General features: G+C 38.4%; 1 protein-coding gene across 6 annotated transcripts in view; it reads left to right on the top strand.

The window, feature by feature from the left end:
* Positions 1–14,448, top strand: part of CLCN1 (chloride voltage-gated channel 1) — a 77,076-nt gene that overhangs the window by 50,518 nt on the left and 12,110 nt on the right. For all 6 annotated transcript variants that reach the window (XR_010834763.1, XM_067005023.1, XM_067005013.1 and 3 more), the window contains exons 8-13: positions 971–1,096; positions 4,483–4,567; positions 8,697–8,798; positions 9,940–10,024; positions 10,437–10,586; positions 12,938–13,007. Coding sequence is in view for 5 of the 6 variants with exons in the window: in XM_067005023.1 (XP_066861124.1) it covers positions 971–1,096; positions 4,483–4,567; positions 8,697–8,798; positions 9,940–10,024; positions 10,437–10,586; positions 12,938–13,007 (618 nt within the window). In the remaining variant the exon portion in view is untranslated. The remainder of the gene's footprint in view (positions 1–970; positions 1,097–4,482; positions 4,568–8,696; positions 8,799–9,939; positions 10,025–10,436; positions 10,587–12,937; positions 13,008–14,448) is intronic.

Raw genomic sequence — 14,448 nt, 5'->3', positions numbered from 1 at the left:
AATTTGCTAGCCTTTTCTGTGATGAGAAGTGGCTGTCAGTTGTATACTACCCATCAGATATTTTTGGAAAAATAAACACACCTAATCTGTCCCCTCAAGGTGAAAATGACATTTTAACCATGAGTGAGAAAGAAGTGCTTTTCAAAAGAATATTGTACTGTTGTGGAGATTTTGTGTTTTTCTTGTTGAAAATTATTTGGGTCACCTATAAAAATTCTTATACTATATATGTAAAAAACTTGGAAACTAAATTTTCTAACACATTTTAAAGTCTTCCAAAGGAACATTTCAGTAGATTTTGAACTCATTTGTTAAAGATATAAAAATGCAACATCTTCCAATTAGTTTGCAACAACTGATTGACATCAGGGAAGATGGAAATATACTATCCAGATTTCAGCAAAAACCTGTGCTTAAGTGGTAAATGGAATTGAAAAAATGAATATCATGATTTAGTAAGTGCAATGAAGGATGTACGTCTTCCCTTTCAATCTTTTTGCAGCATCTTTTTCAGCTCTGACAACCATTAAAACCAAGTACTGAAATAAACTGAACTTAGAACTAGACCTTTGAATCACTGTATCACAAAGAGTTAAACCAGGAACAAAAAGCTTTTGTGAGAACAAAAAAGCTTTTGTGAGAACAAAAAGCTTTTTGTACCATTAATGAATGAAATAATTTTTTCTTAAAATATTCTCTATTTCATCATCTTATCCTTTTTTAATTTTTATTTTTGTGTATGCTTTATAATGTACCCAATATGTTAGTACAGTAGGACATGTTTATCATTTATAAATAAATATACATATATTGAGGTACATACTCAAAAATATTTTACTGATAGGATACGTGATCAAAGAAGTTTGGATACCACAGCTTTAGAAGACTATTTAGAAGTCTCTCTTGTGCTTCTGACATTACACTTCTGATTTTAACTTTTTAACTTTGCTCCCTTTCCAACTCTTTCTAGGGGTCCTTTTCAGCATTGAGGTCACTTCTACTTACTTTGCTGTGCGCAACTATTGGAGAGGTTTCTTTGCAGCTACCTTTAGTGCCTTCATTTTCCGAGTCCTTGCTGTTTGGAACAAGGATGCAGGTAAGCTAAAAATCATTCCTACTCTCTTTGTACAAATGTTGTTCTATAAATTTATTATTTTCCATCTTTCTCAAAGCCATAAACTTTTAGGATGTTTGAAACTTCTGCCATGACATATAATGTCTAGCAGTATAGAAGGAAAGAGAAAAAGAAGCATGTTATATCATCAAGATTATAACCCAACCTATTCCTGCTTGCTGGCTATATGACTGAAAAAATGACGGAATATGATTTCCCATCAAGTAAGAGAGTGTCTGAGGTGGGATTTTTTGCATCTAGTCAGCATAACATCAAGGCTGCAAACATAGAGGTATCTCATCACAGAGGAGGTAATACCTATTGCAGAGTATGTTGCTGTGGCCCACTGGAAACACCATGGTCTGCTTTAGTCATCTCTTGACTAGAAGCAAACAAAGCAAAAAGTAGTCTCAAAAATTGGGATGATAGAATGATTAGGAGGCTGCAAAACTGTTGGGGTCTGACTGAAGTTCCTGAGTACTGAAAGGTCAAATTGTACTTGCTTCAGCTCTGGTAGAAAAAAATAAGTGTCTCAACTGAAAGGGATGAGCGCAATATTTGTGCAGACAGAAATAGCATAGAAAAAGCTTGTTCAGAAAACCATTGCAGGTACTGTGGGAATGAAGTTCCAGCTGATGTAGAAGACTGCTATCTCTTTGTAAACTTCTCATTTTAATAACATATATATCTCTTTTATTCTTACACTTCTGTCTGTTTTTCTGGTATTAGCTTCATGTGGTCACTTCCCTTTCTTAAAACTTAATGACTTCACAGAGTTGGATTTTTTCTGTGCTAAAACATTTTTTGGCTTGAATACTCTACTGTCTTGAATACAGAGAGTGCCTATGTCTTTGTCTGTGAAATACTGCCTCGTATTAAGGTGTATTCAACTATCAGATCTGTCAGAAGAACACCTCTCTCTGTTCTTTCCAGAGAAAGATATAAGAAATTTGAAGACAGATGACAGGAGATAATGCCCTATCCTTCACTTCATCTACTCTAACTCCCCTGCTGATCTCTTAAATCATTAGAAATCAGCTTAATCCTGGAGCATCTTACTAATTGTCCCTTCTTCAAAATCATCCAAGCAGCTTTAACACCAATATGAATGGCTCCTTACATTCTGCTTCAGTGGCTGACTGGGTTAAAAATTTCCATGATCAAATTGTCTATGGAAAATGATTCCTTTTCATAGTTCTGAATTTTCATTGTCTATATGGTCAGTATCTTCATCCTCATATTAGAGAATTAGAAACTTTTGTCTAGACCAGACATCTATTATTTTTATGGTCTTTCATCACGCGTGCTCTGACTTACCTTTCATGTCTTCTCTTTCTCATTTTCTTCTGAAAGTTACAAGCCCAGTCTTTTCAGTCATTGTTCATGCAACAGTTTTTATTAGGACCCTCTTTCATGTCTTCATAATCTCTAGTCTTGTCTGCTGTCAAAAGTTATGCACTTGGTAGGTAAACTGGTAACTTTGCACTAGTTTCCTGTGTGAATACTATGACTCAGTTAGAATGCCTTTGTGTGAGGTAGGCTAATATATAAGTTGTGACCAATGCCTCTTTTCCTTTCACTGTGTGTTTACAACCTCCCCATGGGGTAGCAAGAGATAGCTATTGGAGCCTCCTTTGGCCTTCTCGTTTTCAAGCTGAATATACCTAGTTCTTGCAGTCTCTTCCTGTGCATTGTGTGCCCCATGTCCTGGACCATCTTGGGGCTCACCACTGGACTGTCTCCAGTTTTGAAACATTTCTTTTGTACCAAGTTTTCTAGATGTGGCCTCATCAGTGCCATATAAAAGGGAATACCTCAATTTTCTGGTTGTGCTTTTGCTGATGTGACGCAATATGTTGTTAGCCTTCATTGACACGAGGACACACATTGAACACTAGTTCCCACCAGGACCTACTGGTCTTTTTGTGCAGAGCTCTTTTTGTTGACTAGGTTCCCAGACTGTACTGATGCACCTGCCATTCCAGATGCAGGACTAAATATTTGTCTTTGTTGTATTTGTGATCTTCCATCTGGTCAGCTCCTCCAGTTTGCTGAGGCCATTCTGAATGAACAGCTGCCCAGTCCTCCAGGTTATCAACCGTTCCCTTCTCTCCCTTCCCAGTTTGACATGTTCAGCAAACTCACTGGTGAGTGAGTTCCACCCTATCATCCAGGAGACTGATGAAGATGTTAAACATAATCACATCCAATACTGATCTCTAAAGAAATCCATTCAACACCATAGAGCCCTAACAGGACAGTTTGCAGCCCGTTACAAGTCTATTGTGACATGTATCATTACATATCTAACAAGATAAACCTATTTTTTCCTCTTTCTGAGCTAGTTTCTGATCCATGATAATATTTTCCCTTTCACCATTCGATCATATGGCTCCAGAGCCTCTTAATAATCTAAATTAATAATCTTTATCTTAATAATAATATAAATAAACACCATTCCTGTTAATCTTGCTAACCCACAGAGATCTGATTAAATCATTGCTCTAAGCCTGGTCTTGTTTGGGAAAAAAAAAAAATATATATATATATTAATGTCTCTCTTAATTACCATATTATGCTAGAATTTCACTGTTTGTTTGTTTGCTTTTTTGTTTGTTTTTCTCATTGTGCAAATAATTCCTTGATTCTGGACATGTTTTTATCTATATCCATACTCACTGAGCTTCATTTCCATTCTGGATAGCCATTTGAACTTCACCTATTAGCATATAGTTATTTACTGTTTCCACACTCATACCTCCAGGTAAAAGCAGGACAGCTTTCGACATCTGAGTCATTTTAGGAGTGAAACACAACCAGTGGAAGTGAGATGGAAAAAATGGAGCATAGTTGATCTTTTCCCTGGGATTCCTAAGACATTTATTCTTTTGGCACCAGGCAAAAATTGTTCATATAAGACTTTGGAGATGATACGAGTTTTGCTTCTAGAAGGCAATCACAATTGTCTGTGACACAGCTTCTCCAGATAAGTGAGCACTGCCTGCCTCTGCAAAGAGTTTTTAAATCAGTGAGTGCACTGAGAAGAGCTTTTACTGCCTAAAGAATGGTTGGTAGAAGAAAAGAAGAAATAGAAAGCCCTTTACAAATCTGGGGTTGTAGCTAAAAATATATGTACGTTCTCTGAAAACAATTCTATACTGTCAAGAGTGCTACAGTTGCAAGAGTTTAAAAAGAGAGACTAACAAAATCAGAGCAGTCTGCATATCTGTAATATTGTATATAATGTCATGAAACCATACAAGGGCATGTATACAACTAGTTCCCCTGTCTCTACTCCCAGCTTTCATGGTATTTAACTTCTCACCTCATTATTCCCTTTCCTGTTCTACCTCTTTCTTCTCACACAGTTACCATCACAGCCCTGTTCAGAACTAACTTTCGCATGGATTTCCCCTTCGATCTGCAAGAGCTGCCAGCATTTGCTGTAATAGGGTAAGTTCCTAGGAACTCTACAAAGGATTTCAAGTAAGATCTGATAGGAATTCTTTTGCATAACAGAATAACTTCTCTTTCCGACATTTTGATTTTCACTGAAAAGACCTCTTCTTGCTGGGATTCTTCCTTCAGCAATGGTGCCCATGTAGCACAATAGCACATATTACCCACATGTCATTTCTTCCCCGTGTATCTTTATCAAAAATTAAGTTCCACAGGAAATAAAATTAAAAATAAAAGTAAAAGAAAAGAGGAAGTCTAATTTGGTCTAAGGTATAAATGTGTATAATGATGGGTATATATATTATGGGTATAAATTTACTGAATGGCCCTCTAGCCATTTTGAGGGCATGGCCAAATGACCTGATCCAAGTATCGCCTTTTCACTTGTCAGCTGTTATCTTCTTCATCTTGAGCTTATGGGTCCAGATCTTGATGAGATGAAGTCTATTTGTGAAGAAACGAAACAGCAACTTAGGTTTCTGCAATCTCCAAGCAGAAATGCTATGAGAGTCTGTGTTGGAGATTAAGAGGAATTGCTTGAAATGTCAAGAATAATTTGCATCTCTATTTTCTGCCTTTTGGGAACAGCTCTGCCAAGGTCAAGACTTACTTAGTTTTGAAACCAAGGTCTAGACTTCTTTAGTTTTGATATCTAGAAAGTTATATTTAGTTTGTTAAGACCTGCTCAGTGAGTACATGCCAATGGAATGCTCCAAAAACATACAGGGAAAAAAGAGGAAAAAAAACTCAGAGAATCTAGGGGGGAATGGGACAAAACATTTAACCAGGGAGTTTTCTTTCTACAAGATCAGAAAGGTTATCCTTTCCAAGAGAAGTTGGTACACTTGATATGCTGACAAAGATAGCTTAACTGTAATTGGATCCAGTGATAACAGATAAATTGTTAAGATCAGTCATTCAGTTTTTTGGTGGTGGTGGTGGTTTGGTTTGGTTTGGTTTGGTTTGGTTTGGTTTGGTTTGGTTTGGTTTGGTTTGGTTTGGTTTGGTTTGGTTTGGTTTGGTTTGGTTTGGTATGTTTGTTTATTTGTTTGTTTGGTTGGTTTTGGTGGTGGTTTGTTTGTTTGTTTGTTTTTTGCAGTACTGCACACAGGCTATGAAAGGTGTATGAGATGGTTGTGAAATGCTTTCAAATGTCTGGGTGTCCAATGTGCTATTAAAAACAAAAAGAGAGAGAGAGAGACTTGTACAGTCTTGGATGAAGTCCTGATGCCAACTTGGAATGTTCCAAATTCTCTTAACATTCATTCTCAAAGTTGAGCTCTCTTTCTATTCAACGTACTTCTTCACTTTCAAGTAGCACAAAAAATGAGCCAGACTAAGCACTATAAAAAGGTAGATCTTGTTCTTCTGTGTCAGCAAATGTTGATAAGTTGCAAAATGCATGCAGAAGGAGCACCTCTATTTTATTGACAAACTGATAGCGAGGAATGGAGTAAAGTACTTTTTAAAATAAAGTATTACAAAGAAACTCGATTCACTCTGCAGTTTCAGAAGGCGTATTTTAACAGTGGTGCTAGATAAGTGCAGGCTTGAAATATTTGAGAAGCTCATTGAACATATGTTTTCCTGTGAGCAGTTTTATATTTAGTTTTAGCTTGTTCCTATGCAATTTCAAGTAACCAAGCAGGAATTTTTCAAAAAAAAAAAAAAATTTATATAAGCTAAAATCATCTTTGAATGAGATTTAGTAAAAAACTACAGGACATATAACAATGAAAAATTCCATTCATTTTAAAAATGAATAGAATGAATATGTTACTTGTTTATCCACAGTATTCTGTGGCATAATTATTTGCCACATAAAATAACACTTCCTCTTACCAAATTTAAATGCACTCTTTTTTTTTTTTTTTTTTTTTTTTTTTACTTCACCTTTGAGTATTATGCCCTATTTACCCAGGCCTAATTAAGGTAGAGTATAGGAATCATAGAATGGTATATGTTTTTGGCTCTATTAGGATCAGGAACGTAGGCCTAAGGAATTAGGATCATAGGCACAAGAATCATATGATCACTGAATCATAGAACAGCCCAGCTTGGAAGGGATCCCTCGAAGGGATCATCTGGTCCAACCTTCTGTGCGAAAAGGGAGCCTAGGTGGGATTATTTAACACACTGTCCACTTGCACCTTGAAAACCTTCACCTACAGAGATTCTACCATGTCCCTGGGGAGCCTGTTCCAGTGACTGATCTCACTGTAAAAAAAATCTTTCATATATCAAGATGAAGTCTATCTCACTGCAGCTTGTACTCATTGTCCCTTGTCTTCTCCATGTGTCTCCTGGTGAAGAGAGAACCTCTGTCCTCTTTGTAACCAACCCTTAAATACTGAAATACAGTGATGAGATTCCACCACAGCCTTCTCTTCTCTAGGATGTAAAGACCTAACTCCTTGAGTCTTTTCTCATAAGGCAGGCTCTCCAGCCCTTTGATCGCCTTCATTAATGATCTCGATGATGGGGTAGAGTGGACCCGCAGTAAATTCATGGATGACACAAAAACTGGGGGGAGTGGATGATTCACCCAAGGGCCACGCAGCCACCCAGAGGGATCTCAACAGGCTGGAGAGGTGGACTGGTAATAATTTCATGAAGTTCAATGAGGAAAAGTGCAGAGTGCATTACTCATCCAGATCATTGATAAAGATATTGAAGAGAACTGGCCCCAGTACTGAGCCCTGAGGTCACCACTAGTGACCGTCATCCAACTGGATTTATCTCCATTCACCAAGACTCTCTGGGCCCAGTCACTCTGCCAGTTTTTAATCCAATGAAGCAAATACACGTTCAAGCCCTGAGCAGCCAGCTTCTTCAGGAGAATGCTGTGTGAAATGGTGTCAAAAGCCTTACTGAAGTCTAGGTAGAGCACATCTACAGCCAATATACCTAAAGTAAGATCAGCCTTGGTAACAGTCCCTCTAATCCTAATCCAAAGAACTCAATAGAACTTTTCATGGTCTCCATAGTTTACCTCCATACACTCAAACATCTTTTACATAAAGTGCAACTTCGCCTCTTCTTCCCATCCTGTCTTTCCAAAGGACAGTGGCCATGCATAGTGGTCTTCCAGTCAAGTGAGTTTACCCACCAAGTTTGTGTGATTCCTATATCATAAATCTCAGACTCAACATAGAACTCCAGTTCCTCCTGTTTGTTGCCCAAAATATGTGCATTGGTATACGTGCTCTTGAGGTGGCTGGGCTTAATTTTCTTGCCTATGGAGAGAATTGGTGTGCTCAATACTCTGTTAGTGGCACTCATCTGCCCTGTTGCTTCTAAATATGCATGTCATGGCTTTGGACACCACCTCACCCCCATCCCCACCCCCACCCCCAGTGTGCTACTTCTTATATTTGATGTAGATGTATAATTTTGCTGAATCAGTCAAACTTCCTTTCTTTTTTACTATTTCCTGTTCCAACCTGATGTTTAAGTTCTGACAATACATGTCTTCGATGAGCTGCTCTTCTCCAGACCCCACTAAAAACTGTCAGTCTTTCTTCTAATACCGTTCCTGTCATCCAAGTATTTGAACAGTTAAAATTAGAGACAGCCACAGAAACACAAGTACTAATTAGTTCTTTGTACATTCATTCTCACTTGAACTACTAACAAACCCTGTATTCAACAAATTGTAGCTGAGGTAAAAACATTATCACACTATATTGCCTACAGAGTCATGGTTCATTCACTGTTCTTCACTGATACAGCTGTGTGTATGTATTCATGTGTATCTGAGTACATGTGCATCTGTACAAGGCATCTTTGGAAGCCTTTCTAGGCCAGGGCATAGAAAAGGAAGGGAACAGCTAGAAATAAGTAGCAACCTTGCCATGTCTTGGAATTGAACATCATATCCTGACATGAGATTTCTCCATCTAAGAGAAAATTCAAGAGAAAAATCTCAGCATGTGACAAAGAAATCCAAAACCACCTCTCTCCTTTCATCAGGGAGTCAGTCTTCAAGTGAGTTACTGCAGATTATGAAGTTAAAAGATGTCATAATAGATGAAGATGAAAAATATTTAAACTCAGTTTTTGGTTGTTTGTTTGTGTGTTTTCTGTTGTTTGGTATGATTTTGTTTTATTTCTTCCACTTTAGGATATGTTCTGGATTCCTTGGAGCATTTTTTGTTTATCTTAATCGTCAAGTGGTCCTATGCATCCGGCGTCATACAGCTCTAAGCCAGTTTCTCACCAAATAGTGAGTGCGTTTGAAGATGCTCTCTTTTAGAGACCAGATTTGGATACCCTACTGATATAGGATAGTAATAAATACTTTCTGGAAGCTAGTAGAACTATTTCAAATGTAAGATAGTAAAACTAAGAGAAACTGAATTTATATCACAGTAAGATATCTGCAAATATCAAAAGAAGATATTCTGATCTGGATTTTCTTCTAGATCAGCCCCAATAATTTCAAAGAGCATCTTGATTGAAAAGGGATTCTGTAATATTTATTAAGATGACAAAGGAAACTACTGATTGGACAGGAAATGTCCAATCAATCATAAAATCAATGGTTGTGTTTCTTAAGAGGCACTGTTTTTTGTGTTGTTTTTTTTATCTTTTTCTTTTTTTTTTAAAGAAGGAATTAACGTTTATATTTTAAGAAACTTAAAACAACTGAAATATAACTGCATCTTTAAAATCTGAAATACTTTTAAAATCAAAATGTAGACAAATATGTAAAGAATGTACTACAGTATTGCAATCACTGCATACTTAATAAACGGAAGGAGAAACTGATAGCAACTGAAAGGTGTGAATTGCAGTATGGAAGATAAATGCAAAATGAAATAAAGCACTTAGCAGCAAAGGCCTTACAGAGACTTCCCAAAAAGTGTGTTGGTCAGGAATTCAAAGGAAAGTAAAGCAGTATTTTCCCATAAGAATTAATACAACAAAGGTTGCATGCCAAAATGTATGGGGGGAAGGGGAAACACATTTAAACACACTAGGACAGGATATATTGCATGAGGGATGAAAAGGCAAAACTGAATCAGGACGCAACTGGAGAAAAGGCTGGCTTTTGGTAATGGGTCACCACACAATTGTAAAAAAACATCACCACTGTACATTCAACACTATGCATTTTGTACATCCCTCCCTCGTTCCCCTTAACAATAATCCTGATGGGGAAAATGGCTTTGCTGTCAGTTGAACTCTCTATGAATGATGATGATCAGTGGAGCAGGGCATTAAATTGTCAGTTACACAATTCCAAAGTAATGGATACAGATGTGACAGAGTTTTCATGGGAATAGCATTTATAATCCTGAAGTGATACTGCTACAAGAAAAAAATGTGAGGTTATATTTTAACAGACTTTTCTTTCTTCCCAGCCGCCTCATATACCCTGGGGTTATATCCTTCCTTATAGCTACTGTGACCTTTCCTCCAGGATTTGGACAGTTCATGGCAGGAGAGGTGAGAGTGGGAAGTATATTTTCAATTCTGTGTACTTCTGTAGAGCAGTCTTCCCTTCCCCTATGCCCCAATAATCTTACATCCTGGAAAGGGGAAGAAAAACTTAGGAGAACTTTGGACTGAAGAGGGACTGTACTCTGAGACTTGTGATCTCTGCTATCCCCTTCATATAAAACTTGGAAAAGGTCCACTCTTCTAAGCAAGCAATTAGAAAGATGTTACCCCACGTGCAAAATTAGTTACCCTTTCACCAGTTCCAGTAAAGTCACTCTTCTCTTCCTGAAGATTAAAAATGTGAATTAAGTCTCATAATCATGAATTACTGAAGTAAACATCTCAATTTTCTTGGAACAGAGGTAGAATATTTATTCTGTATAATCTCACAGTTTATCCCTGTTTTTTTGCTCTGTAGTTGATGCCACGGGAAGCCATCAGCTCTCTCTTTGATAACTATACCTGGGCAAAACACACAGGAGACCCCCAGATCCTAGGTAAATCTGCTGCCTGGATCCACCCCAAAGTCAGTGTCTTCATCATCATCCTGCTATTCTTTCTCATGAAGGTAAGGAAATCTAGCTCACTAAGCCTTTTCCAGTCAGAGTGAATGTTCCTGGAACTTTGTAAAATGATGTTATCTGACAATGGGGAGCTGCTTGGCATTGAATGAAACACTATGACTGAAATGGGCTCTTACATTTTTGATGTGATGTTTGCCCACCATGAGTGCAAAATTAACAATGTTATTAGGGAATAATTTCCTGGCCTTAATACACTTACCTCCTGGACTGCTCCCCAGTTTATCGTCCTCAAGCATCCTGCGGAATGAGTTTCAGGAGCCACTGTGTAGTGGCTGGCAATAAAAGACTACATCAAGACAAGTCTCACAAGATCTGGTAAAACAAGTAATGGAGCAAAAAAACTCTCAGATAATTTATATTTGGCCTAAATAAAGTGTGATACTGTCTATTTGATACTCCTGACTACAGACAGGAGACAAAAATTATCTATATGTGCATGAGGCTCAAGGATTTGTTAGTAGTACTCTAGCATAGTGGAGAAATGTAGCTGAGACCAGCTTTGCTCAATTCCAGGAAAGCAGCAGCAGATTCAATGTTCTGACCTAACATTGCCCATAGAAATTGCATCCGTTCAGCCTCTGAAAGGATTAACTGTGTAACTGATACATCACAGAGCAAGAGAAGAGATTTGAAAGAAGTAGTCATTATATTCCAAAATCCAAGTGCCAAGAAAGAGGTTTTCCAGGCCTGTGTGTGTGTGTATAAAAAATATCATAGAAATGCTGATTTTTCTTAAGAACAGAAAGAGCTGAGGCCACCTTGATATATCAGTTGAATATTTCAATAGATCAGAAATGGGCGTTAATGTTTGACAAAGCTGATTCCATCTAAAGTAAAACACTGTATCAAATTTCTGACAGGCAGCTGAGGGTTCTGCTTCTGTCGTAATTCTGATTATGGTGTACCAAAGAGATAAGGTCTCATTTACTTGAATAAAAGAAGGATGGACTACATGGTATATCTATCCTGAGTCCCATTCAGGCTGTTGCCTCCAGAAGAAGACTATATGTGCTGGTCTAAGTCAGCATTTGGATCAGCCTCAGCACTAACCGCCAGCCAAGAAGGCAAACCACATTTTAGGGTGCATTTGACACAGCATGGCTGGCCAGTCAAAAGAAGTGATCGATATTTAGCATTGGTGTGGCCTCACCTTGAATATTGTGTACAGTACTGGGCTCCGCAATGTAAAAATGATATTAAGATACTTGAATACATGCAGAGGAGGGCAGCCAACTGGTTGAAGGGCTGGATGTTATGTCCTATGCTGAGGACACTTTGTCTAGTTTGGAGAAAAGGAGGATAAGAGGTGACCTCATTGCTCTGTGCAACTTCCTGAGGAGGGGAAATAGAGGGGGAAGGTGTTGGCCTCTTCTCAACAGATGATAGAATGTAAGGAAACCGCACAAAGCTGCACCGGGGAGGTTTGGACTGGATATTAGGAAAAATTACCTTACCATTAGGGTGTTCAAACACTGGAACAGGCTTCCTAGTGAGGTATTTGATACCCCATGCCTGTCAGAGTTTAAGAGGCATCTGGATAATGCTTTTAACATGTTTTAAATTTTGGTTAGTCCTGAGACTATTCAGGCAGTTGGACTCGATTTTATAGGACCCTTCCAAATAAATTATTCTATTCTATCAAGACAGATTTTCATTGTTTTGCCCAACATAGTGAGAGGACAAGAGGCAACAGCACAAGCTATAAAAAGGGAAACATATGGCAGGTGGACTTCAGGAAAAAAATCTCCCTTTAGTGTGAGTCAGGAGTGACACAACCGCTCAGAAAAGCTGGGGAATCTCCAGCCTTCAAAATGTTCAGAATTCAATTGGACAAGGTCCTGAGAAAACTGATCTAACTTAGGAATTAGCCCTTCTGGAAGCAGGGAGTTGAATAAGAGACCTCTAGAGTTCCCTCACAGTGAAAATTTTCTGAGTCTATGAAATTTTGAAAACCTTGTTCTATAAAATAAAAATAAAATGTATTTATTTATTATAAAACATCAAAACAAAAACAAACAAACAAACACAAGCAGTAGGAAATCTCACCTTCAGAGGTCTATGGCAAAGGAATTCTCATGTTCATTCTCTTGGTGATTTGGCTTCCCTGTCACCATAGCAGTCACCCAGAGGTCTTTTACATCAGTTTTGGTGTGTTGCCAGAGTTCTTCCAGCTCCCCTTCACACCCCACAGACCCTTTACCCTTCACTTCCTGGCTGAACTGCCACATCCCCCAGAATGTGTCTCATTATGGATTCACCAGCTTGGCAGTAGAGTGGGATCGCTGGAAATGCTATTGCTGCTCACTAACAACTGCATCCTCTACCTCTGTTCTAGTTCTGGATGTCTGTCATTGCTACTACAATGCCAATCCCCTGTGGAGGCTTCATGCCTGTTTTTGTTCTGGGTGAGTTTGAATTCTGTGTTGTAGTGTATAGGTCTGACAGGTGGAAAGGATGAGAGAGATAGTGCATAGGTACCTGGCAGGCTTCTTCGGGAGGATGAGGAGTCTGCTTATGACTGCCTATGAAAGCTCAGTTAGTAGTTCATATACCAGTCTCTGAGCCTCTGCTGAGGGGGTCCTTTCCCATGCCCTCAAATGCAAATGCTGAGGAGGACTTTCTTGTCCTTTTACATAAGGGAAACCAAGCTGTGGGAAGGCATGCTATGTCATGGCCTTCTCATTTCTCTGCCTTTCTACCTACAAAGAAACTTTCATACTACAATTAGTAATAGTTGCTCCTTTTGCTCCTGAAGCCCAGTGAGAAGAGACAATCTCAAAATAGTACCTGCAATATCACTTAATCCTTTTTCTCTTTCTTCTGACTGGAGTATGGTGACATGGTGACGTATGGGGGTTTATTGTTTTTTAACTGTTTTTAAGTCCAAGACAAAAAAAAAAAAAAGACTAAGAAACACAAACTCATGACATTCAGCATTAATATTCACAGCTATTAAATGAAATGAACTATGTTAACAGCCTCTGGGTTCTTGAAGGCAACAACTGAACCTGTCAGTAGCATGCCCTTGCAGTAATGAAGGCTAACAACAAGCAAGACTTTATTAGGAAAAGTCCAGAGAGCAAGACAAAGAAAATGGTTATTTCCCAGCAATCAGTATTTTTGGGACAATTCTGGAATACTATGTTATTTTGTGTCCACTTATGCAGGAAATTTTGACAAAGTGCAGTGAGTCTAGTGTAGGGCCACTGAGATTGCTGAGGAGCTGGAGCACAAAATGAAGGACAGCGTGAAGAAATTGTGATTATTCAACTTGTAGAAGAGAAAGCCAAGATGAAATCTGACTCTAGGCTTCACCATCTAATTCACCATCTAATGCAGCAAGGTATACAGAGGATAGAAAGACTTTTCTCAGAGGCACGTAGTAAACGGGAGGTAAAAGGCACAAGTAACAAGGGAAATTCTAAGAGACATAGGGGAAAAAAAATGTTTCCCTGGTTAAGGTTTCCAGAAAGAGGATGGGGAATCACCATCCCTAGAGACTTTTAAAGCTGGTCTGGCCAAGGTCCTGGGTGACCTGTTCTCACTTTTAAATTAGCCCTGTTTTGAGCAGGGGTCAGATCAAAGACCTCCAGAGGTCCCTTCCCACCTAAACCTTTCTGTAAGCCTATTATTTTAGTGTTTAGACATTTATAGAACGAGTACATGAAGGTCCCCAACTGTGATCTTAACTGACATGACACAAAGTACTCTGCCTTTTAAAAAAATTTTCCTCCTGGCTGGGAATCACAAATACTTTCACGCTTGGTGTGTAAAGGAAGAATGAGGGTTCAACTGTATTTACTTATCTTAGCACTTTTTTTTCCCCTTGGAGTTTAACTTCCATAT

The sequence above is a fragment of the Anser cygnoides genome, chromosome 1 (assembly GCF_040182565.1).
Source record: "Anser cygnoides isolate HZ-2024a breed goose chromosome 1, Taihu_goose_T2T_genome, whole genome shotgun sequence".
NCBI classification, from domain to species: Eukaryota; Metazoa; Chordata; class Aves; order Anseriformes; family Anatidae; genus Anser; species Anser cygnoides.
Note: the sequence above shows the minus strand (reverse complement) of the source record. Positions and strands in the feature narration are given on the sequence as shown.